This window comes from Uloborus diversus, chromosome 5 (assembly GCF_026930045.1).
Source record: "Uloborus diversus isolate 005 chromosome 5, Udiv.v.3.1, whole genome shotgun sequence".
Taxonomy (NCBI): domain Eukaryota; kingdom Metazoa; phylum Arthropoda; class Arachnida; order Araneae; family Uloboridae; genus Uloborus; species Uloborus diversus.
The window spans coordinates 156,364,277-156,389,847 of record NC_072735.1 but is presented as its reverse complement, the minus strand read 5'-3'; the positions used below and the strand labels follow the sequence as shown (position 1 = coordinate 156,389,847).

The following is a 25,571-nucleotide window of genomic DNA, read 5'->3' as shown; positions in this document are numbered from 1 at the left end:
TCGATTTTACGTTGCTCGTTTCATGCGTTATCCCGCTTCCGATGTCTTTTTCTGCTGGTCCCTGAATAAGGCTGTACTGATAATGTAAAAATATTCCAGATTTTACGTTACTCTTTTTTTCAGAAAGTCCGCTTAATATGTCTTTCAAAAGCATATTTTTAAAAAAAGTTCATCTACAAGCCTCACAAGTTTTTTTTTTTTTTTTTTTTCAAGATAAATTTGTGTTATAGCTGTTCGAAACCGCTCTGGCATTCTTTTTGTCCCGTCTACTTGTCCTTCGTTTGTGAGAGGAATTTCTTCTGTCTTCCTGCATGATCATTGAGGACTAGATCTGCTGACACTCTTCTTGAAAAATGTTCAGAAGTTGGTGACGCTTGTATCAGCTCGTAACATCACGAATTACTACCTGCTTTAGATGATAATGATGAAGACGAAGAAAAAATAATCGAGGGCCACAGCTGATCAAACGATTCTAAGCATAAAAACTCCAAAACTGTTTTTTTCTCTTCTGAATGCCAACTAAAATGCGGATTTGCAAAAGATAGTTCGTACAGATCATGTTAGAAATGAAATTGTCAGAACACATATGAAGTTTAAATATATTTAAAAAGTTTCTGCATTACACGGTACAATACCAAAAAAGAAAGACAATCACAAGTACTAAGATTTGCTCGTCGCATAAGCAGAATAAAAAGGAAAGATTAAAAGAAATATTTTTAAAGTCTTGCTCACTAAAATTAATCGAAAGTATTTTATGTTTTTAACTAATAGAAAATAGCTGCATATAAAAATTCTAAATAACTAAGCTTTCTTTCCTTGTCATGAAATCAATAGCAATCGAGGGTGAATTAAGTCTTGCAATTGATTTATAATTCACAATAAAAAAACTATAATGGGGTTGTATTCTTCAGTCAAAAGTATTACTTTTAGTCACTGACATTGATAGAATAAGCAAAAAAAAAAACATGGAGCAAGAAAAAAAACTTTCATTTTCCCAAAGCCTAATTTTTAGTTAAATATTTTAAACGTTCCGATTTTGAAAATAAGGCGTGGTCTTTATGATGTCACAAATGATGCACTTTGGCTCATCTGTCTACAGCGTTTCCACGCTATGATAATCAAGAAACGAATTTAATATTGCGCTCTACGCTTGCTATCAACCATATCGTTGCCAGTACATGTGAGTAAAGAAGTGAATTAAATATTGTGCTCTGTGAATGGCAATTCATCATTTGTGATGTCATCTTCAGAAGCGTAAACAATGAAAGCGCACTGATTAAAAAATATTTTTTTTAATATTAAACTTAGTCAAATTATTTAAAAAATGGTCAGATCCTATGTTTCTAAGCATGCTCTTTCAGGAAAAAAAACGTTTAAAATTTCGGAAACGACTCTATTCTAGTTCTATATAATTTGGAAGTGTTATCACTTGCTTGCAAGTAAGTTTCTCCACCAAAATTGCGAAATAATGCTGATTTTCGACTTTTCTAAGAACACCCTCTTTCAAGTCACCTTTCAAATAAAAAAGATTAATCAAAATCAACTCATATGCTTAGAAGCTACAATGTGTGCTTATAAATTTGGTGTGAATACAACTATGAATGCATACACTAAATTCACTACTCTCTTCCTTTTTGTATCGGGGTTTGAAAATTGATCTATTTGATAGAATGACTACATGATAGTAAGAGACGCATATTTGTTGATCTTGCTCATTCAACCACACTCTTAGAAATAACTCATTTTTCAAGATTCTTTGTTTTTATGAAAGACTAGATTTTTTTATAGACTAATTGACAAATAATTCAATTTAAAGGGATTGTTTCCCATTTTAAATTGAATTATTATTCATCTTTCTCTCACTTGCTACGAGTTAAAGCGCTATCATCAGAGCAAAAATCAGCAATCCAAATAATAAATATATGAAATTAAGTGTTGCCATATCTGAAATTTTGATTTTTCCTAATTTTTTGGTTAGATGCATTTGGATGAATTTTTTTACGTTGAATTTTACCCTTATGAAAACACATATCAAGTGCAATTTCTTTTGTGTGATAGCATTTAGCTTTTTTTACAACACAGTTTCGAAATTGTAGCTTGTGAGTCGAATTTCGTACATAGCGTTTCAAAGGTGGCTTATGTGATGTAATCGCATTTGAAAAGGAAAATATATATATATATCGGCGAACTATTTTTATCTCTAGAAAAGTAATGCGATGTTCATTTAAAAGAAAAAAAAATTAATTAAAAATAAATTACTTAGAAAAAAAATACAATAAATATTTTTTCAATCCCTATCATGGCTTCACCTGATCTGAAAATTTAGAAAAAAGACATAGCAGAACAATGTTGTAATGATAAAAAATAAAACAACACATGGAGAGCCAAATAGTACTCTATTATTTTAGTTAGGATTTTTTCCCCTTAAGGTGGCCATCTTAGGAACATGCTTAATGGTCAGCATTTGCATAACTTAAAATTATTAATCAGCTAAATTCATTTTAGTTGAAAGTGAATATAGTTCATGATAAGGAAATAATCTTTTAGAAAACGTATCTAAAGTCAAAGTTCTAAGAGGCTAAACACATGTCAATTAAAATACATTCTTACCTTAAAATTAGAACTACTCCTCCGTAAAAATAAAATCACTGCACACAATAGCTACCGATCTAGGTACTCTCTTCATATTCAGCCATTCGCACTGCAGATACATGTTTTACAATGCAGTACTGCTATTTTGTAATAATTAATGAAATTATTTCCCTTTTTTAGGGATGGTCTACCTCAAGAACACAGCCCCCCCCCCCCCCTTCAGCTGACCTACCTTACTGTAGTTGGGGCAAACGTAACTTGGCAGGGTCGTAGTGCTGCGATTAGGATTTATGTAGTCTTCACAATGCTTCCAGATTCAGTTTGCCTCAACTATAAATTGGTTTCTTTTGTACTGCAGTTGAATTTTTGAGATAAATTGTAGAACGTTTCTGAAAATTTACCTCATTGGCGGAAGTACTTAGATAAAACAAATGCTAGAAACAAACAAGGTCTTTGGGCTTTCTATTGGGAAAAGCCGTTAAGTCTGTATCCTAACTGCAGGTTTCTGAGCTTAAAAAAAGGAGAAAACAGTTATTTTTAGGGCGGAAAAAAAAGATAAACTTTGTTTATGTTGTCATTGCATAGCTCGATCCATTGCAGGTGTCGCATTTGTATACTTCTTTTTTTGCATTTTATTTCAGGAAATTTTAAACTTTAGTTTTTCATTTTAAGTAAATTAAACGTTACGTATCTTAATATAGAATATTAGCTTTCTAAAAAAAAATGTTGTATTTTAAAAGTAATGATTTATACATCTTATGAATGTGGCTTTTTAAGTCACACCCTTAACACGCACAAATGATTGTTTTTTACTTCCTTTTACAAAAAAGGAAGTATGTATTGTATTCGCGAAAAAAATTTCACTCAAAAATCGACCTTAATTTAAATTTTTCTTACCCCCGAATGAAGGTTGAGATTTTTTTTCGACCCGACCACACATGGATATATGCCTAGGAACCTACAGACACCTGAAATATACATTTTGACAACCCTCGAGTTAATTACAACGAATTTTCTCGTGATGTCCGTATGTACGTATGTATCTGCGTATGTGTGTATGTATCTCGCATAACTCAAGAACGGTATGTCCTAGAAAGTTGAAATTTGGTACGTAGACTCCTAGTGGGACCTAGTAGTACACCTTCAATTTTGGTTGCATTCAGATGTTTCTGAGGGGGTCTTTAGCCCCTTTTTGTGGGGAAATCATTGTTAATTCCGATGTAAACTCAAGTGGTGTTATAATTTGTTGGACACTTGGCAATATATCGCCTGTTTTTCCGCCAACTTGGCGACAAATTTGGCGATTTTTTTTAAAATTTTAAATATGCTTTTAATTTGTCCACTGTTGATGATATTTAGAGAGTAAACGATTGAATCACATTAAAATTGCCAATGATGGGGAAATGACATTAAATTGGAGTAAAAGGAAGTCATGTGATGCACACATCAGCTCGTTTGATATTATGTTAAGATACGTAACGATTTCTTATATTCAAATATATAGAAATTAAAAGCCAAACTTTAAAATTCATGAATGCAAAAACGTATATGTGTGTAAAAACTCACAGCCGCAATAATATGTTGAGCTACATACATTTTTAATTGCAATTGTCATTGCAGTTTTCATTAGAAAAGAAATACAACTACATTAAAATCATTTCCATAACTGATTTAAATAAACCATTCTAGAAGTATTGGGCCTTTGAGAGTTGAAAAAGTATATACATGATCTGCATTCCAATTAAATGTTCATAACAACTCACGCCAAATACCGTGAACAGCGTAATGAATCTATTTAAATGTAACATAGAACGTTGGAAATGGTAGTAAAAACCATCGATTTTTCTCAACTGAAGGACACGACTAGCCTTTCTTCAAAAAAAAAAAAAAAAAAAAAAAAAAAAAAAAAAAAAAAAAAAAAACACTTCAACTTTCATATTTTCGCTTAATTTCTTTAAGGTCGAAGACCTTGTTTTGAATTTCTGTCGATCAAACTACGAGATGATGGCTGTAACTGTAACTGAGAGAAATTGGAATTATCTGCTTAAGATGTGGGAAGGTGGAAGTAGAAGGGATATAAATTACAAGTTCGCGACGGATTTTACTTCTGGAATACATCCAAGACACTGCAAGTGCTGGGCGTTGATCTTTGTTACACTGTTTAATGAGAAATGGAAAATAATGCCCCGGGAAAAAAACTACCTTTGCAGAAGAGTTTTATTAATACGTCGGGTGCCTATTTCCTGTTGTGATTGGGACTCTAACCTTTATTTTAAATACACACACATTTATTATCCTGTGGGCAGATAAAGCGCAGTGTCTGCAGAAATGAGTTTTGAGCTATTTGTGTGTGCGATGTTTTCAAATTTAAGAATATAATTTCATTTGTGGTACGTTTTTTTAGCAATCACGAATTACTTACTATCCTCACTTGATCAAAGTTGATGTTGTTCTGATTTTTCGAAGAGAATAAGCTAACTCGTTGTTTTAATTTTATTAAAAGAACAAGTTTTCGTCGCCATGGTTACAAATCATTTGCGTTCATTGAAGGCTAAGCAGATTTTACTTTTAAAAAGGAAGGGAGGAGGATGGTGTAAAATTACGTTTTATCAGAAAAACATCAACTAGATAAAAGCAAAACTTCATCAAAATACATAATTTCCAGATTACTAATTCCCCATGATTTAAGATGGATAAGGAATAAAGATACATAACGTTATGCGCTGTAAATAATATTTATAATAAGTGTGCTGGTGGATATCGGCCATAAAACTTTTATTTTTATTACCGCATTCTAATGACCATTTCTTTTTGAAAGGATATGCCTCGTATTATCTATTCTAGAAAATCACCAGCTGTAATAGCCATGAGCCCCAACGGGCTCAAATTTCCAGGCCATTTCCATTCTATTCCACTTCTAGAAACAAGAAACTTAACGAGCAGGGTCATATCGCTATTCGTAATTGCGACAAACATAATTTGAATTCAAAACGTCAAAACTCAAATGAATGCTGGGTGGTTTTTTTTTCAACCCCAAATGATAAATTTCTTATTAAGAGTAGTTTTAAATGGAAGTTGAGATACAGTATGGCTTTGAACTTGATATCGTATAACAACTGACAGATTTTTATTTATAACTTCTTTATCTTTACTAATAATAAAGCTGAAAGTCTCTCTGTCCGGATCTCTCTCTGTCCGAAACCCCGGCAGTCAGGATCTCTGTGACGCGCATAGCGCCTAGACCGTTCGGTCAATTTTCATGAAATGTGGCACAAAGTTATTTTTTAGCATGGGGGTGTGCACCTCGAAGCGATTTTTTGGCGAGAAAATTCACCATACATTATTTGCAAATATACAGGCGAACCAAAAGACCTTTCAATTTTCTATTACGGGCAAAGCCGTGCGGGTACCACTAGTAATCAAATAAAAATAGCATTTTCTGAAGGAAAAAAAAAGAAAGAAATTATTCACGTGCACAGTGGAAGTGGTCCTTTATTATTTTTAAAGTAAAAGTAGAAAATTATTTAAAATGTTGTGGAATTTCTTAAATATTGTGTTTTTTCGTGTGAGTAGATTATCAATTTCACACTCAAATCTTTCTTCTTCTGATTTAGAACACTATTAGTTTAGTGTACCTCCTCCAAAACCTAGAACTCTCTAATTTTCATAAAATAAAATTTAAGTTCATTTTTTAAGCATTTTGTCTTTACTCTTCTAAGCATTTAGCACTAATTAATGCAAAAAGGAAAATTAATAAATTATTATTCAAAGTTGGATTTATTACTGAGGAGATAAATATAGTAACATATTGAACCTGAAAAAAGAAATAAATGCGCTAAATTGCAGAGTACTTCAGACACGTTTTTCGGGGGCACACTAAGCTCACTTATTTTGCATTGAAAAAGGGGTTCTTTGTAACCCCGAAACACGTGTCAGCAGTAATCTGCAATTTGTGCAATTTCAAGTTGTTGTTTCTTTTTTACTTTTCATGCACAAAGGTATTGATTCAACTTTATATTAAACTTGATTTAAGCATATTAAAAGCGCCTATTGGAATATTTATATTAGGGAAGAATGTTGTACCTTTGGACGTTCGTACCTTGTGACACGGCTAATTTCTAAGAATCTATTTTTAGAAGCCATGTTTTTGTAATCTCTAATAGTAACTTCCACGACTAAATGGTGTCATAGTAAAATTCAGCATTAAATGAACAAAATTGACGATTTTAAGAGAGAAAAAAAAATTTCATGACTCCAAAGTAAATATTTTCTTCATTTTTATTCCATTTCCTGTCTTTGTATTTGTAAAAAACTAATCAACTGAATTTTATTTTGTTATACAAGAGAAGTATTTTAAATATTTTGGTTATGAGAAAATAACGATAGTGCATCTAGATTGACCATCATTTCGGTTTTCCTTAAACCACGTGGTGATTGTACCTTAGGACAGCCTAACATATTGTACTACCTTAAGACACGTTGTAAGGTACAACATATGCATGGTTCTTAATAATTAAGATATGTTTAGGAACATGAAACAATGTTCCTAAACATATGTAGTCTTTTAAACACATTTAATGTTTGATAATAATTCATAATTCATTGTTGATTAATTATTCATGATTTACTACCATGATTTTTTTTTTTTTTATTTCATTTTATTTTATGGTACAAAGTTGGTTTAAGTATATCGCTGTTTCCTGAATCATGAAGACTTTCCCAAGGTACAATAGGATGTTGTATCTTGGGACAGCTTGGAACTTTTACTTTAAATGGCTGGCGATATTTTATTTTCAGACTGTCTGAATTAAAATATATATATATATATATATATAGCATAGAAATGTGTTGGGGTATTTTGATGTGACTTTTAGATTTTAAATTTGATTCAACTAATTGAAGTTAAAAATTGAAATATGAAAAGTGTCCCAAGGTACAACTCTCCCCTACTAATTCTCCATCTAACTAATCTGGAAAATTAATGTTCGACTTTCTTTCAGAACTGGAAAAAAGCAAATAACTCCCTGAATCCGAATCTTCGACAGCTGCCACCTCGGAGGACGGAAGGCGTCGATTTTCCGGACGACAGCAATCCGGCATGGGTCGCGGTCCAGTCGCAGTTGGTGCCCTGCCCTCTCTGCAGCCGGACATTCTTTCCCGAAAGGCTACCCGTCCATCGAAGGGTTTGCAAGGGCAAGCAGAGTCCGAGGTTGCTCAAGAGGGCTTCGTCGTTGAGGGAAAAGTCTGCGTCTTCAACGGACGGAGTAAGTTCAGTATTCTATTATCAGTGGGAATAAAATATTAAAAAATTTGTTTTTTATTCTAAAGACTATTTCTACAAACTTGGTTCGCACAAAAAAGTCTGAAATAAAACAAGCAGTGGTGTCACTAGGGGGGCGGGGGAGGGGGCGGTCCACCCCGGATGTCACCCGTCTGGGGGGGGGGTTAGTTTTTGAGAAATATGCACCTAAAATGCATTTTTAAGACTATGAATTTGAAACTTTTCCGTGGGTAAACCCCCAAACCCCACATTTTTTTTAAATTTTATTTTTTATTTATTTATTTATTTATTTTTACACTAGCCTACTTAAAATTTTGTTATAACACAAATGTAATTGCTTGTGAAAATTGCATAAATATCATATTTTTATGTTTCCATATTTTTTTTCTTTTGCGCCTACAGATTGGGGGGGTGACACCACAAATTACCGCCCCGGGTGTCACCCATGCTAGGTACGCCATTGAAAGCAAGTACATATGATTTCTTGATTATGACACTCTAAAATGGAAAGTTAATCTTACGGTTAATTCTATAGCAAATTTTCAATATAATTTTTTTATTTCCAAAATTTATATTAAAAATTTGAGAGAAGAAATAGGTGGGTATACGAAATTGTACAAAAAGCTTTTACTATACTATACTATCTGTATTTATTCTTTTCACAAATATTCATTTTAAATTTTTTAAGATGATTTAGAATTTTCCTAAATATAACGATATTACTATTAACTGCAATTATTAAAAGTTGTAATCAAGAAATCATGCACTTATTTTATGTCATACTTTTTGGTGCAAACCAAGTGTATAGATATGGTCTTTAGAATTGGAAAACATGGTTTTTTATACTTTATTTTCAAGTTTTATCGTTTTGAATTAAAAGCAATTTTGAACCATGGTGGAAAAAGAAAGATATTGAACATGCTTTTTAACTGATGACTAGCTTGAATCAAAGAAACATTCTAAAACCAGCATTATTTGAAAAGTTTAATATGCGCAAAATCTACAAACATTTGCCTGTTTAGCCCAGCTTTGAAATTTATTTGTTCATTTTTTTTACAAAAATAACTTTAAAATTACTATTATTGTTCATTGTTTTGGCAACAATTGAAAAGAGGAAGTATGTTAACCTTATAAATACTATTATTTTTACATTGTTTTTGGCAGCAATTAAAAAGCGGAAGTAAAACGCAGGCATTATGACAGAGAAAGTAACTCCACAAATTGTCTTTAATAAAAACTTGGCCAGATGGGCAATCCTAATTTGATCTCTAGATATTGTTGAGACTAGACTATAAATCTGTAAAACGCTATAATTCACTTGTGAACTCGTAAATTAAAACATCAATTTCTAATTTAAGCACCATCAGTATTAAAAATAAAAAATTAAAAAAAAACATTCATGTTTTGTCAAGCTGCTTTTTGACATCGCGGGCTAGGGAGTCGTGGAGTGGGATTCGTTTTGGGGTAAAGGAGTTGGAGTCAGGAGTCGAAGATTAAAATTCCAGAAGTCGGATTAGGTCATTTTCCCTTCGTCAGCGGCCATACCATGTTGAAAATACACTGGTTCTCGTCATTTCCCCTCCGAGTCCACAATCTGCCATGGCTGCGGAGTGGTTTTGAGGTAAAAGAGTCGGAGTCAAAGACTTTAAAATTTCCGAGGTCGGTCATTTTCCTTCCGATTCAGCAGCCCTTATCAAACAGCATATCTATATCAAATAATTTGCCAATAGCTGTCAGAAAGTCGGCTAAGATCGCAGAGATCCCTCCAGAAAAAAATGTTGATAAAAATTTAAGCACTATCAGATGTCACGAAAACTTGCTCGATAATTTTAGAGCTGGCTCTCATTGTAAATTCTTAATTATAATCGATATTGTTTTGTGACAACAATTTAACTTGGTCATGTACTATCTTAATCGGATTTTTTTTATTATTGTCATTATTTGGCAGCAATTACTTTCGGCTATGCTCTCCATCAAATGTGACAGCCACATCAGAGCCAAGCTATAAACCGCTGTTCAAGAAAGAGAAAAAAAAATGTTCCGCATTGTCGTCTTATGACTCTAATAACAAAAAAATAATTGAGAAAAAACGTTTGATTTTCTGATGAGAAAAAAAAGGGGGAGTTGACCGTTTTTTGAACTCAAAAACAGAACACGCGCACGCACACACATCGTAGACAAACGTATCTAAGCTTAATATCAAGTTTAAGACTGATTTAAAAAAAAAAAAACTTTATTGTCAAAAATTTAGAAAGTATGAGGAAAACAACATTTTAACACCATAGCTTTCAGCAGTTTGTTCTCTGCAATTTTTGTTTGAGAATAAATAACCTTTTGAAAAATTTAACATATCGCACCCCCGGTGAAGAAAGTGACCCAACACTAAATTTTGGACTACTGATTTAGAATCTAAATTTAATGCTCTTTCTTGCCACAAAACGCGCAGAAAGTTGGCTTACATAAGTGGTGCGTGGTGTCGTAAAAACGAAGTAATCAGTGAAATATTAATTCATCCCCATAGTTTTGAAGAAAGTTTTCGAGCTTTAAGTATGTATCTTTAATTTGGACAACAAAAACTAACTGTAACCATCACATCATAGTTTTTTGCGCGTATAGTAATATTTGAGACTAAATAGCTTAAAACTGCTGCTGCGTAAAACCTTAATTTTCTGGGGTTTTTTGAGCAATCACGATTGCTTATTGCTTTCATTTGACCGTCCATGGTGTCTGGTTCCTTTTTCAGCTTGGACCAGGGATACCAGCACCACCGCCCTCTGCAGGCGGCGCGGCTACTCCGGTCCTGAGCTATAAGCTTCTCCTGGTCGGAGGCGTCCATGTCCAACACAGATGCGCGCTCATACACACACACACACGCTCATACACACATGCCTACGTTCATACACACAGGTCTACGCACACATACAAGACTACACATGCACGCACGCGTGCTTACATATATGTATACACACACACACACACGCTCATACACACAAGCCTTTACACACATACACACACGCCTACTTGCATACACACAGGTCTGCGCACACACACAAGAGTACACATGCACGCACACGTGCCTATATATACACACACGCCTGCACGCACACACACAACTAGACACACGTAACCGCCTAGGAGGAGGGGTAGGCTTGGGGGGACAGCAGCTGTTTCTAGAAACAATAGCCCCCAATGAGTAGGGCCCGTCGCAACTCGTGATTGCGAAAAACATAATTTGAATTCAAAATTTCAGAATTCAAATTAATCCCCCCCCCCTTTTTTTTTGAGTGCCATTTTCGACACCATGTTGCGAAATGCTGCCAGTTACACGATGATAATGATATTACAATGTGTTCAATGGAATTATTTTTAATAATATTTGAACAAAAGAATATTTTTTACAAACTTTCGATCACTGCATCCGAACGAGTACATTTGGAACGAAGATGATAACGCAGTTTTTTTGTTTTATTTTTTAAATTTCATTGTTAGATTCTTAAGAGTTAATTTTGGTGGTAAAAACATTAGCTTTCTCAATACTCCTCCCATTCGGTACGAAGTAAACAAATAAATCAAACGGAAACTAAAGAACTTTTGTCGAATTAAGAACCTCGGTGCAAGAAGAGATCAGTTCTACTTTTTGAAAACTTTAAGGAAACACAAAAACCGTTTTAAAAATTCTTTCTCAAAGATTGTGTCTGTCAGAATTTGCCTCTGTGAAACCAATGTCAATCATATTTTAATAAAATATTACCTATGCGCAATTAATTATTACGTATTAGAGTTGTTCCGTTCTATCTCCAAATACATATCATAATCTAAATAATTCTGGATTTTGAAAAATTATCCAAAAACTATGGTTCTAATAAGAATGGCCGATTTGGCGCTTTTTACTGACGCCCAAGCAGTTTCAGAAATTTTTTGCAACCAAAACCGTAGGTTCGTTTGTTGGCAGGGGTATCCCCCCTCCCCCCCAAGTTCAATGGTGCAAATCCAACACCCCCCCCTCCATTTTTTTTTACTCAACGCTCTTTCCCTTTTTTTATTTTTTCGCTTTTTTTTTTTATTTATTTTTAAATTTTATTTATTTATTTTTCTTTTTCAACTATATTATTTTTATTATTTTATTAAAAAAAGTTATGTGCTATGCCAATGACATACATACACACACAAAATAAGTGAATAAATGAAATAAAATTTTAACAGAATAAAATTAAATAAATAATTTAAATTGAAAATAAATCAATAAATAACCCCCCCCCCCCCACAAAAAAAAAACTTTGATGGCGCAACTTGCACGATAATCCCCTTCCTGTAGGCACCCCTGTTCGTTGGGGAGGGCTCCCCCCCCTCCAAGTGGTAGTCTATATCTGCCCTTGGTTGCACGGATATTGAAAAAGGAAAGAAAAAAAGGAAGCCTAAGGTTATTGACATGAAGATTTTCAATGCTCATAACATTCTGAAATCGCTGTTTTTCATCACCAACTCCCTTTTCTATCATTTTACATAATCAACACTATATAACAATCAGTAATAAAATGACTATCGATTTGCGATTAAATCTACGCGTATTTGCCCTAAAGGCAGCTTCTTTTCACAATAAACATACTCTCAGAATCTCAAAAGACATCATTATGAACGACTACTAGAGGTTGTCGGAAGTGATATGAAATAATGATTGATATCCGCACCATATATAATGTTGTTTTTATGAGTTTCTCTTTACACAGTTAAATATTAATTCCTTTTCATAGCATTGAAAGATCTAAGTACATTTGAATAGCATCTATTTTTTATCTTAATCGATGTTAACAAAATGAACTGTCCCTTTCCTTTCTCGTTTCAGACAAAGCTTTTAATAGATATGCTGCCGTGTGCAGGTAAAAGGCAGTAACTGCAAATTTTTCATTTTTTTTTTTTCATCTATTATACGTTATCTTTATTGTATGAGCTCGCTTATTTGGTTTCCGCTGAAAAAAAAGGCGTGAAAAAAAAAAGTCTAATTCCAACATTTTCCTATTCTTACTATTGAATCCACCACACATTTCTTCAAATATCTCGAAAATTCCTTTCTGCAGATACTGCCGTTTACCTGCACACGGTAGTATGCTACTAGATATGATTGTACAAATGATAATCGATTTCGCAAAACATTGATCCGTTTTCAGTTTTTCCTGGGTATTTGCTATAAGCTGGGCTTAATTTGCATGGGAGTTCACGGGAGCTGAGCTTCTTCTCAATTTCAGTTTGACATATTAGACGGAATTGAGGCCAATTTACGTATTAAAACAAGTTCTGAAATCCGTTGAGCTCATGCATTTCTTTTCTTGACAATTAAATCCTGGTCTCAAGTCAGCTATTACAGAACAAATAAAGTCACTAATAAGTCTTATTGGGATAGCAAAAATTTAATTACATGCGTAAATTTAATGATACATTTTTTTGCGCTGATTATCTTGTGCAGACGATGACAAAATAATAATAATAAATAATAATTTAACTTTAAAGTACAGTTGCAGGTTTGAAAATGCTTTTCTATCCCATTCTATTAAATTTAGGATTTCAGGCTAATTGGTAACGCGACGGTAATTTTGTTCATATTAAAAGAGCAATTTTATGCATTGTTTTGGTTCTAAAATCAAAATTCGAAAGTTTGGAACTTTTTAATGTTCCTTCATTGAAGTATAATCGATTTGCTTGCCATATGCAGGCTCCATCTAGTAAATTTTTCTAACTATTAATAAGACAAATATGTCGGAAGCAATCCTTGTTTCAGAAGCCTACACTTGCTTTAGTAATGCACAAAATGAATTTAAAACCTGCACGTTTTTGTTATAAGCTGTAGCACTGATCTAAAACGTACAGCTGACAGAGAAAAATTAATTTCATACTTCGATTCAGCTCCTTAAATGAAGCTAAATCAGTTCTAAAACTCTAGGCACAATTTTTTAAAATTATTATTATGATTGTTGCGCTGGACATTGCACCATCCAACTTCTTTTTATTCCAATCCCTACACTTTCTACGTGATGGGAGGGGAGGTAGGAACAAAAATTCGGCTGATATCCAAAATGCCACCTCCCCCAGATATTTTGCTCCAAAAAGTTGATAAAAGAATGTTGGTAATGAGGGTAGTTATACCTTTGATTAAAAATATAAACCGTTAAAAACTTATTTGTTCGAAAAAACGAATTACTTTTACCGGTAACCATAATACACAAATAAAAGTGATAATCAATACAAGTGAGTGTACCCCAACTTCATTTTTAACATTATGTTAGTTATGGTTGAATGTTTATGGATTATGGTGAGTGTTCAATTTAACTGTTTGTAATAAACAGTAAATTTGAAATCTAAAGCTTCATAAACACCGCAAGAAGTCTTCCATCCATGTCGTAGCTCTGCAAGGTTGCCCACAGGGAAGGGATTATAGTGCAAGTTGCGTCATCTAAATTTTTGGTGGAGATTTTAATTTTTAAATTCATTAAAATTTATTTATTGATTTAAATAATTTATTTGATTTCATTCTGTTTACATTTTATTTCAGTCATTTATTTAGTTTGTGTATGTGTGTGTGTGTAAATGTATGTCATGCGCACAGAACTTATCTAGTAAAATAAAAATTAGAAATAAATATATAAAATAAGAATAACAAATATTTTAAGAAAATTGTAAAAAATAAACTAAAAAAAGGGAGCTAAAAATAAAAAAGGTGTTCAGAAAAATCTGGGAAGGGGGAATGGGCACCCCTGTAGTTATACCCCGCATTCTCACAGATGTCTTGGGAGTACCGGAAATTTGCAGGTGTTTTGCCGTAAGACATCTGCGAGAACATGGTGCAGAATTCAGCTGTGTTACGACATGGATGATGTTCTACCGATGTTTATAACACTTAAGACTTCAAGGTAAAAGTTGAAACAAACATTCAACCATAACTAACTTAATGTAGAAAAAAAACATGATGGGTTTGCCTACTTAGGAAACACCCTGTACAAAGTCAAGATTCATTCAGGGCTGATTAAAATGGAAATTTTAATTCAAGTTGAAATGTGAGTGTACAAAACTTTTGTCGTAAATGCAATAGAGTAATGGCACAAAACACAGACATGCTTAAGACATCGCTCTCAGGTTAACTCAATTTTCTGAGTCTTTTAATGTATTTAAACTTCTAAAACTATTTTTCTCGCATGCAACTACATCTCGTCTAACGTTTGGCTGCTTCTTGATCCTCTGAATTAGTTAATGCTATTTTTATTTGCTCAATTTCGAAAAAAGGTCCAATCCCAGTAATAGATAACGACAATTCTGATGATACCCAGTAACAGATAGGATGAGGAAAAGATGAGTATAATGGACAAAATTCCACCCTTTTTTCTTCAAAATGCAAAATTTCTTTATTTTTAGATCTAAAACCTTATTAAATGCTAATGAACATGAAACACCGGCAGACCTCGTGATGACTGTTCATAACCTTCCCCCACTGCCTTGTAAATACCAACTGACTCATAAATTCACGTTGATAATACTAGATGGTTTCACCGTAGTCATGGGTCGCAGCAACATCGGTTTTACCCGCCTTAAATTCTTATTATTTAAACCCAAACTTAGGACTGTGTTTCTGGACCCTTGTCTGTTACTGGTGCCGTCCCCCTACTTCCTTTACAAATACGTCCTTACAATAAAAATACGAATTAAAAAGTATTATCGAAGTGGATGTATCCTACGTATGTCAGAAACGTATTATTTACATTTCTGATTTTAACCATTCTGATTTGAATGAAAATAAAAAATATATGAAAATAAGAAAATGTCTAATTTTTCTCCTTTTTTTTCTACCTTTTGTTTAGGAGGAGCCAAAACCTGTAGTATATTTGCCTTGCTATGTATGCGGCCGAAATTATGGATCATGGGTTTTACCCATGCATGAGCAACAATGCATTCGGAAATGGAGAAGAGAAAACAACAAGTTACCAGATGACGAAAAAGAAGATGAACCACAAAAAGTTACCACTCAGGGTAAGACGGAATTATTAAAATTATCCCTCTTTCTCTCTCTAACAGATTTTTTTTTTTTTTTTTTTGAGTGATTAAGAAGAATGCTTTTGTTTATTGATCTCACAACGCCCGAAGCCTGACCTTTCATTAATCTAGTGTTTTCGTGATTGGTATATTCCAGTCAAGTGAGCCTTTTTTAATTTGTTGAATAATTCGTAAAAAAGTTATCACATGACCTTGAATTTTTATGTTTGTGCTCTAAAATGTTGTCAAGAGTTTCAAGGATTTTGAAAAAGGAAGCCTTTTTTCTAGCTTTGACACAGTTATTACATCAGTTGAAATTACGCCAATGCTATGTCCTGCAACGCTATTCTACCTGAGGTAAAAGTTTTTTGTTAATAAATTTTCTCTTTAAAACCACTCAAAAATATAAAATAACTCAAATGTACAAAATTTCTATATACAAAGGGGGCAAAGCCCCTTTTGACAGCTTTATTAGCCCCCCCCCTCAACGAAAAAAGTACAAGCAAGGTTTAAAGTCTTCTTCCCACACATAATTATTTGTGTTCTTCAAAACTTAAAACTCTCCTAACTATTAAAAAAAACTTTTCTTGCTCAACATTAAAAATTCTATGAGACTACTCCTATTACCTCATGTCCCTTAATTTCGTTTGTTGTTGTTTATTGTGCCGGAGCGCTCATATTGTATTGTTTATGCCCAATTTCAGAAACACTGATTTTGTCCCACTTAGGCAGAGCTTAAAAGCGGTATTTTCGTCAGGATTGGAAAATAGCAAAGTAGATAAGAAGTGGACGGAATTTAAGAGAAAACTAGCAAAAACGGTTGGGGATTATGTTCCATTTAGGAGAAAAGGAGTTAGTACTAAATATGTGGTTCTCCAGGGATATAAAAGAAGCTTTAAACTATAAACAAGCTGCTTTTCGTCAGTTTAAAGAAACTGGTCAGAGTGCTTACAGGCTCCAGTATTGTAAGGCAAGACGTAATTTTAAGTATTTGGTACGGATTCAGAAAAGGGAATTGGAACAAAGGGTAACATTTACAGAAATACTAAAAGGATTTTTGCTTACGCTAATTCTGGGAAAGATTGAAGTAGTCAAATTGGGCCATTGGTTGATGAGTATGGAAATGTATTCAAAACGATAGGGATATTGCAAATGTTCTTAATAACTTTTTTCCAGTGTGTTTAATGATAACTATCTCAACGGTTGACACTAACAAGACACAAGCTATTATACAGCTGGAGGATTTTGTATTTTCCAGGGAGGAGGTTCTATTTCATTTGAAAAAAAATAAAGCAACTAAAGCCGGGACCAGATAATATTTATCTAAAAATTTTAGTTGAATGTGCAGAGGAATTAGTGTATCTTTACTAATAATAAAGCTAAAAGTCTCTCTGTCTGGATTTCTGTCCGGATATCTGTGACGTGCATAGCGTCTATACCGGTCAGTCAATTTTCATGAAATTTGGCACAAAATTAGTTTGTAGCATGGGGCTGTGCACCTCGCAGAGATTTTTCAAAAATTCGATTTCTTTCTTTTTCTACTCCAATTTTAAGAACATTTTCCCGAGCAAAATTATCATAAGATGGAAGAGTAAATTACCAAATTATCATAACGTGGAACAGTAACCTGAGCAAGCCAATTGGCGAGAAATTCATCATACATTCTTTGTAAATATACAGGCGAACCAAAAGGTTTTTTTAATTTTCTACTACAGGCAAAGCCGTGCGGGTGCCACTAGTTTTAAATATTTTCAATGCTTCTTATAACTCGGGGACAGTGCCAGAGGACTGGAAGCTGGCTAACAGTGGCGGCTCGTGGGAGGGGCCGGAGGGGGCCCGAGCCCCCTCACTTTTTTCAGACAATAACTTATAACTTTTATTTATTTTCCTTTTTTTTTTTTTGTGCGTACGTGCTTGAAATTAAAAAAAAAATAAATGAATTGTACCGAGTTTTCTTGCGTATAATCTTCGGATTATCTGTTAAAAATGCGTAAAATTAATGAGGTGCGGATTATATACCCTACCGAGGATTGTCTGTTTTTTTCCCTCAACAACAAGGCATTGAGCCTCAGTATTTTCAGCACGATTCGCCGAGACCGTTACCCTGCCTGTATGTTGTTTATTTTACATAGTTTGAATGCTCTTCTTACGGAATTCAGGTAAGTAAAATAAACAACATACAGTAAAGGAAGAAGCCTTCATTTGCGCAATAGACCATTTGTTCCTTTCTTGACTCTTTGTCTTCAATTAATTAGAGTACTGTAATGACAATTTAGAGAAAACGTCATTATATTTAGATTTTTTTTGAATAAACCTTAAAAGTTATTACTTCTTCATGTTTTAATTTAGTTGCTAAAATTGTATGTTAAATCAAAACGTATCTAAGAAATACAACAGGGCAGAAAAGATTTTAATTCGAAAAAAATAATGATGTTAGGGTAAATCTTAATTCCTTTCAAAAAGAAATCTTTGAATTAAAAATTTTCAATAGTTACAGTTAATTTGTCAGTTAGTCCCCTCCCCCGGCCCCGTCCTATTTCTTCCTTCATTCTCCAATTCCGTCTGAAAATAAAAGTATCTCCTCCTAATCCCTCTCTCCTGCCAAAAATATTACGGAGCATCAACTTTCATTTTCAAAACTTCAATTTCGCAAAATTTCCAGAGAAAGTCTACGAATACCTTACAACATTGCTTAAAACTGTGTTCAAAAATCGCTTAAAATTGTGTTTTGGGAAAAAACAATTTTGAAAAAAATTCCAGGGGAAAGCTGCAGAACCCCTTCTCGTAAAAATCCTCGAAGTTTGTCTAAAATTGCGTTTTTGGAACTGCAATTTCGAAAAAATAGATGGGGGAGGAGGAATTGATTTTTTTTTTTTTTTAAGAAAGAAAAAATGATCGGGGAGAGTCCTGGAGCTCCATCCCTTACCCTAACGTCAATAAATGTGGCTTAACGTCAATAAAGGCTTACCCTAACGTCAATAAAGGCTTCAATTTCTACAAATTCTTTTGTACCGTTCTTTCCCCTAACATCACCAAAAAAAACGTCTAAAATTGCGTTTTTAAAACTACGAGTTTCAAAATTGAGAGTTTTGATGATCAAATCAATCAATGTGATGAGATTTTTTCCCTATTGTGCTCCCCCTCCTCAAAAATTATTTTCTAGTTGCACCACTGTTGTTTGTTGTGTTGTAGGATGTACATGTGTGCGTATATTGTTACAAGATTTTTTTTTTTAATTCAAAAAATGTCTTCCCATTGTTACACAGAAATTATTACTTATTTTAAATTATTGCTCATGTAGTTTTAAAGAAAATGTGACAAGTTATCAGTAATTTGAAGAAAATAAAAAGATCGATTTTTTTCCCTTTGTCTGCATAAAAATTCTGAATCTGGCTCATGGCGCTGGCAGATTCATATGCAGATGGGTACATGAGATTTTTACAAATTTTTTGATTTATTTATTTTTAGTTTTTTTAAATTGAGTTTTATCTATTTTTATTTTATTTATTTTAAAGTGAATACTGAGATGTATTTTTATCTTTGATAAAGTTAATTAATTTATAATTTTTACAAATCTCTCTGATTACAATATTTTTGCACTTTTGTAGTTTGGTCTTGCTTAAAATAGAATTAATTTTACTCATCCAAAATTTTTTGTTATTAAAAGATTAAAAACAATATTACTATTAAAAATATTAGATTAAGATTGATTTTTAAAATTTATTTATTTTGAAAAACCAGGGGGTGAAAGGGCTTCCTTTGCAGCCCCTTACCGGTGCTGCAAGGAGGCGTACTGTAGCGCCGGAAAGCGTACTGGATATAAACGTGAGATTATTAATTTTCGTGATGTATTTTGTAGCTTTTCCCTATCTGATTAATTAAGTTTTATTTGAGATAGTCAGGGGGTGAAAGTGCACCACGCTGCCGGCAATCATAGACATAAACATCAGATCAATATCTTTCGTGATTTACTTATAGTTGTTTAAATATTTTGGAGCTTGTCCTGTTTTTAAAATAAATTAGTTAAAAAAGTTTAAATTTAAAAAAAAATCAAAAACCGGAGGGGGGGGGGGGAGCGAGTGACCCATGATGTGGCCCCTTCACTTTTTCAAGGCACGAGCCGCCACTGCTGGCTAATATTACGCCACTTTTCAAGAAAGGGTCTAAAGGTAAAGCAGGGAATTATAGACCTAAAGTCCGATTTCAGTGGTTTGTAAGATTTTTGAAACTTTGATCAAAATTAAGATTATGCATTTCTTAGAGACTAATAGTCTGTTGACTAGTTTGCAGCATGGTTTCAGGAAAAGTAAATCGTGTGCTGCTAATTTATTGCATTTCTATGACAAGGTTACCTTGGCTTTAGGTAACAAAAAGTGTGTGGCTGTTGTTTATAATGATTTTCAAAAAGTTTTTGATGGGGTACCACATGTTGCTCTTCTCAGCAAACTAGTTAGTATTGGAATAGGAGGAAAAACCTTACTTTGGGTTAGGAATTGGCTGACTGGAAGGAAATAAAAAGTAGTTGTAAGAAGAAACCATTCTAAATTTAGTGATGTTTTAAGCGGGGTTCCTCATGGATTAGTTTTGGGGCCTCTTCTGTTTATTATTTTTATGAAGGACATTGTGATGAAAATATTTCTGGAAACATTGTTTTGCTGATGATGTAAAAACTATAGGGGTTGTAGAGAATGAGGAACAAGTAAAACAGCTTCAAGAGGATTTAGATCATATTACTCAGTGGACGAATAGGTGGGGTATGGCAGTTAATGTAGGGAAATGTCAAGTGCTACACTTAGGTCATGGAGATAAGCGTACAAGTTATTATTTAAAGGGTTCGGTCATTAATAAGGCAGAAAACGTTATGGATCTGGGTATCTTAATAAATCAGGATTTCAAATTTAGTCAACAGTGCAGCATTTCAAGTAACAAAGCCAGCAGAATGCTTGGGTTTATCACTAGATCTGTTTCAAACAAATCGAAGAAGGTTCTTCTGCTGTTATATAGGAGTTTAGTAAGACCTCATTTGGAGTATGCTGTTCAGTTTTGGCCTCTTTATCTCAGAAAAGATATTTCTGTGTTGGAAAGGGTTCAAAGAAGAGTTATTAGACTAGTAAGAGGACTTTCATATTTAGACTTTGATAACAGACTTAATAGGCTTAATATGTATAGCCTGGAGCCAAGGAGGGTCAGAGGGGACATGATTCAGTTGTTTACATTTATGAAAATGATGGATGTTAAGGGGTTAGATTTTCTCACGGAAAGCAAGACAAGGGGACATTGTTTTAAGCTATTCAAAACTCAGGCTAACCTGGAAATTAGGAAAAATTACTTCTTTAGTAGGGTCGTGGGCACTTAGAACAGCTTACCGGAAGAAATTGTAATGAGCAAGGGGGTGGATAGCTTTAAGAGAGCCATTGATCTTCATTGGGGACTTATAAACTGACTAGGACCAGTCTAGCTGGGCCCAGAGTCTGTTGCTGGTTGTCACATTTGTATTTGTATGTCTCAGGCAGCACCTTTTGAGGGTGAGAAATTGGCATGACGTCCCATAAACAGACCAAAAAGAATCTGTGAGATGACTAAAAATTACCTTTTTAAGACTTGAATTTCGAAAGCTTTAAGGAGAGCAACCAATATCACACCTCGACTTACCAAAAATACCCCCCCCCCCTCGCAAAAAAAAAAAATCAGGGATACATAATTTTGGAAAGGGTACCCTTTCCTCTCTGCTTTTTTGTCGGTTGTTATTAAATTTAGCCTAAAATTATATTTTTTATACTTCAATAGTGGAAAAATTCCGGGAAGTGCCCCCAACTCTCTTCAGCCAAAGATAGCTTAAATTTGGCTTTAACTTTGAAGAAAAAAAAGTGTGAGGGAACCCAATTCCCCTTTTACACTACAAAAAACTGCCTAAAATTGCTTTTTTTGACATCAGTTTTGAAAATTTCCTCAATCCTTCTGGGGGGGGGGGGAATTCAGTTGATTCAGTGAAGACCTGCTCCCCTCACTAACCCACAAAACTATTGTAGATTGACAAACACTGCATTTTTAAGGCTTCAATTTTGATACATTCACCCTATTCCCACCTCCCCCTAAAAAAACCATAATAGAAAACTCAAAGGAAGAAGGGTCATGGCGGCAGCTCCAATTTTTAGTAATTTTAATCTTTTTACGGAATTTGGTGAAGATGAAAAGAACACATAAACGTGTGTTCCTTTGATTTTTAAATCTTAGCACAATTTTTTGGCTGGGGTTGTTCTTTTAAAGTTTACCGGAAAAATGGGGGCAAATGGTGCACACTCAATACTTATTTTAGGAAGAAAGCAACATAATATGTGCACAAAAGTGTATTGTAAAATTAAATTTCTGAAGTCAAGGGGTAGGGATACTTAGCTCCCCCTGATTCCCCAAATGACAGCTCTGGAGCTTATCCCTCCCTCTCCCTTCCCAAAACGCAAAAATCTAACTCTGCCCATGCACTGGTTGCAATTCTTTATTGGAAAAACTTGAATTTGTTAAAAACAAACTATTTTCTTTTAGATCCTTATCCATTATGAACATTTTTTTGAAAAGTGAAATAACCAACTCAGATTTACATTTTGCACAATTCCTAGGACAGCAGGAAACAACTGCTAAGGAGATTTGAAATCTATTTTCTAGTAATTCTGGACTTTTTTTTTTAATGTAGAGCTGTCCCCTTCTTACATAGGTCTTCAATTATACCCACAACAAGCCCTCCCCAGGGGAATCCTCTTTTTAAAATGTCTCCAATGAGCCAGGTTTTTAGCCAAGGGACAGTTCTTTTTCAATAGATTTATCATTTAATGTTGTAAGATTCCGTACTGTTGTGATCCGGCTTCAGATTGAAAATGACCACTGCAGATGCAGCCGAAACGTTTGGGGTAAAAACACTCAGACCATGGCACAACAGCCTGGAATCTTACAACATTATTGACACCAGCTGCGAAAGCCTTCATTCTTAGATTAATCATTCGTTGCACAAAACACCCCAAAAAGAATCCGAACATGTTGGATTTTTGTTTCATTTCATGAACTAATGAAGAACATGGACCTCGACTTCAATGTAATGCAATTAAATTTTAAAGACTTCTAGAAACATTTAAATATTTTTTGGCTCGGTAATGGAGGTATCTTTTGAGATACGTCCATTACAGAGCAAAAACAAATATTTAAATACTGTTCCTGGCAATCTAGAAAATTTAATTACATTGAAGTCAAGTCCATGTGGTTCATAAGTTCACGAAATGAAACAAGAATCCAATATGTTCGGATTCTTTTTTGGGGTGTTTAGTGCAATGAATGGATATGTCTGTTAATGTGGAATTGCCTCAAGATAAACAAACTCATTATCAAATCCCATCTCACAGTACTGAACTATCATAGCTTGCTACCTATTAAACTTGCCCACATATGCTTAACTACTTTTTTTTTTCAGAAGAGGATGTGGCCAGCCTCATTGAATTGGGAGACAACGCATGGGAAAGTCATCTGCAGCAGCTGGTGCCCTGTCCGCAGTGTTCACGTACGTTTTTCCCAGACAGACTAAAAGTGCATGAACGCAGTTGCAAAGGACCATCACCTGTTGCAAGGCGCCCTCGCAGCAATAAAGGAGGATAGGAATTAAGCACCTGAAGACCTTTATACTACGCAAGCTGATATTCAGCTATTTGTCTGTAATATAAATGCACAGTGGACCGTTGTTGCATGCAAACTAGCCATGTGGGACATAAGAGCTACAGCATCAAAGCAGTGCAGCATGCACCAACTGTACGGATTTTGAAATAAATTTCAAAATGGAAATGTAAAACTAGATCTCGTTTTTTCTAGTACAGTAAAAAACCTGTAAAGTTGATCACCCTTGTAAGTTGACCACTATTTTCAGGCACAGAATTTGATCTTATATAATTCAACCTCTATAAGTTGACCACTAAAGTAGTGCACCGCAAGTTGTCAACTTACACAGGTTTCACTGTATTTAACTAAAAACGAACAGATATTAACATATCCTTTGAAACTTGATAACTTAAAGGAAAATGTCGAAAAAAGAAATATGATAAACAACAAAAAGCATTAAAAACATATAAAATGTACCAACAGCAATTCTAATACAGACATGTTTTGGAGGTTACTAGGAACCCCTTTTTGCACAAAGGTAAACAATTTACTTGTGATGTGAAATTAAGTAATTGAAGCTTTTATTGAAAACTAGGGTTTTTGTAACTGATTGAAAATCACTTCAATCAAAGCAATGTATTTTGTATTATCACATTTATTTAACATATCTGAAACGCGAGTTTGATTAGTAACCATTACAATTATTTGTTTCATTAACAACAAAGATGTGAGACAGTATACACTTTGCAGCACTTCATTCCTCTCCCTAAGGCACCCCACGGTTCTGCATTTCCCACTTAGAGAATGTCCAATGCAATAGTCAATCAGGATTTTATTATTTCCCAAATGTATGTCATCTACCTAATAATGATTTTGCAGGCTTTCCACAGGTGGCTAAAATTATTAACCACACAGACGCTGAGCCAACGAGAAGCAAAGGGATGTAAGTTTCAAGGTTTCGAGTATATAATTAAAGTTCCAATCTTGGGTAGGCTTTCATTGATTTTTTTTAAATCATGCTATACAGCAGCACCTACCAGTGCTATTCGTTGGGGAATGTGAGGCAAAGAAAAGTAGTTAAGATGACTTAACTTTTTCAAAATGAACAAATTGGAAATTTGTTTAAAAAAAAAACAGTACATAAAGAAAGAATATGAATAATGTATTTTATAATAAAAACTTACTTTGAAACATTGTTTTTTATTTTTAGCAGAAAATTTGTGCCTGTAAAAAAAAATGGAAATCGTTTTGTGATGAAATATTTCCTATTTGATTGTAAAACATGTTTTTGATCTAATAAATGAGTAAAGAAAAGAATGAATGAATAAATGAAAAAGATAAAATATTAACCAAATAAAAAAAAAATTATTATTTATTTAGTATATGAGGAAAAAATAAATATGTGAATAAAATAGTGAATAAATAAGAGAATGGATGAATAAATAAGTGAGTTATTAAATGAAGGATTGTAAATGAATTAAGTAATAAATATTTAAAAAAAGATTGTATTAATAAACAAAATGAACTATTTCACTTTGCCCCGCAAGCATTTGATTAATTGTGCAAAATATTTAAAACACAAAAACTTAATATTAACTAAATACATACTCCACTGAATATTAGTAAGGATCAATTAATAATTCAAATGTTAACAACAAGAACTTGATCACTTGATAATAACAATACAAAAAAATTGACTTAAAACAAAATATTACAGTTTTAGTATCAATTTTTGAAATTTGCTTGTATTATCATATGCCTTTGATCTTCAGAGGTAATTTTCCCTGACTGGAATAGACAACATGTAATCAAAAATTCACACAGAAATAAATTCACATAGTTAACATATTACAAGATAGATGGTGTTAAAAGCAGAATAAATATTTCACTATTTCACTTTGCCTCACATTCCCTACTATCTCTTACCTCAAATCAGAAGCGAGGTTCTCTGACTATTTGCACAGATTATCTCCAAATTTTTAATTTCAGCTCAGCACTTACATCCCTTTGCTGCTCACCGCCTCATTTAGTCACTGACAGCTAATTG

General features: G+C 33.7%; 1 protein-coding gene across 2 annotated transcripts in view; it reads left to right on the top strand.

Moving 5' to 3' along the window:
• Positions 1-23,729, top strand: part of LOC129221943 (zinc finger protein 474-like) — a 113,696-nt gene extending 89,967 nt beyond the window's left edge. The window contains exons 3-6 of one of the 2 annotated variants that reach the window (XM_054856329.1): positions 7,593-7,856; positions 15,718-15,886; positions 19,631-19,714; positions 23,346-23,729. In XM_054856329.1, the coding sequence (XP_054712304.1) occupies positions 7,593-7,856; positions 15,718-15,886; positions 19,631-19,714; positions 23,346-23,527 (699 nt within the window). In that variant the 3' untranslated portion in view covers positions 23,528-23,729. The remainder of the gene's footprint in view (positions 1-7,592; positions 7,857-15,717; positions 15,887-19,630; positions 19,715-23,345) is intronic. The other variant, XM_054856330.1, reaches the window with a different exon arrangement.
• Positions 23,730-25,571: the final 1,842 nt, after the last annotated feature.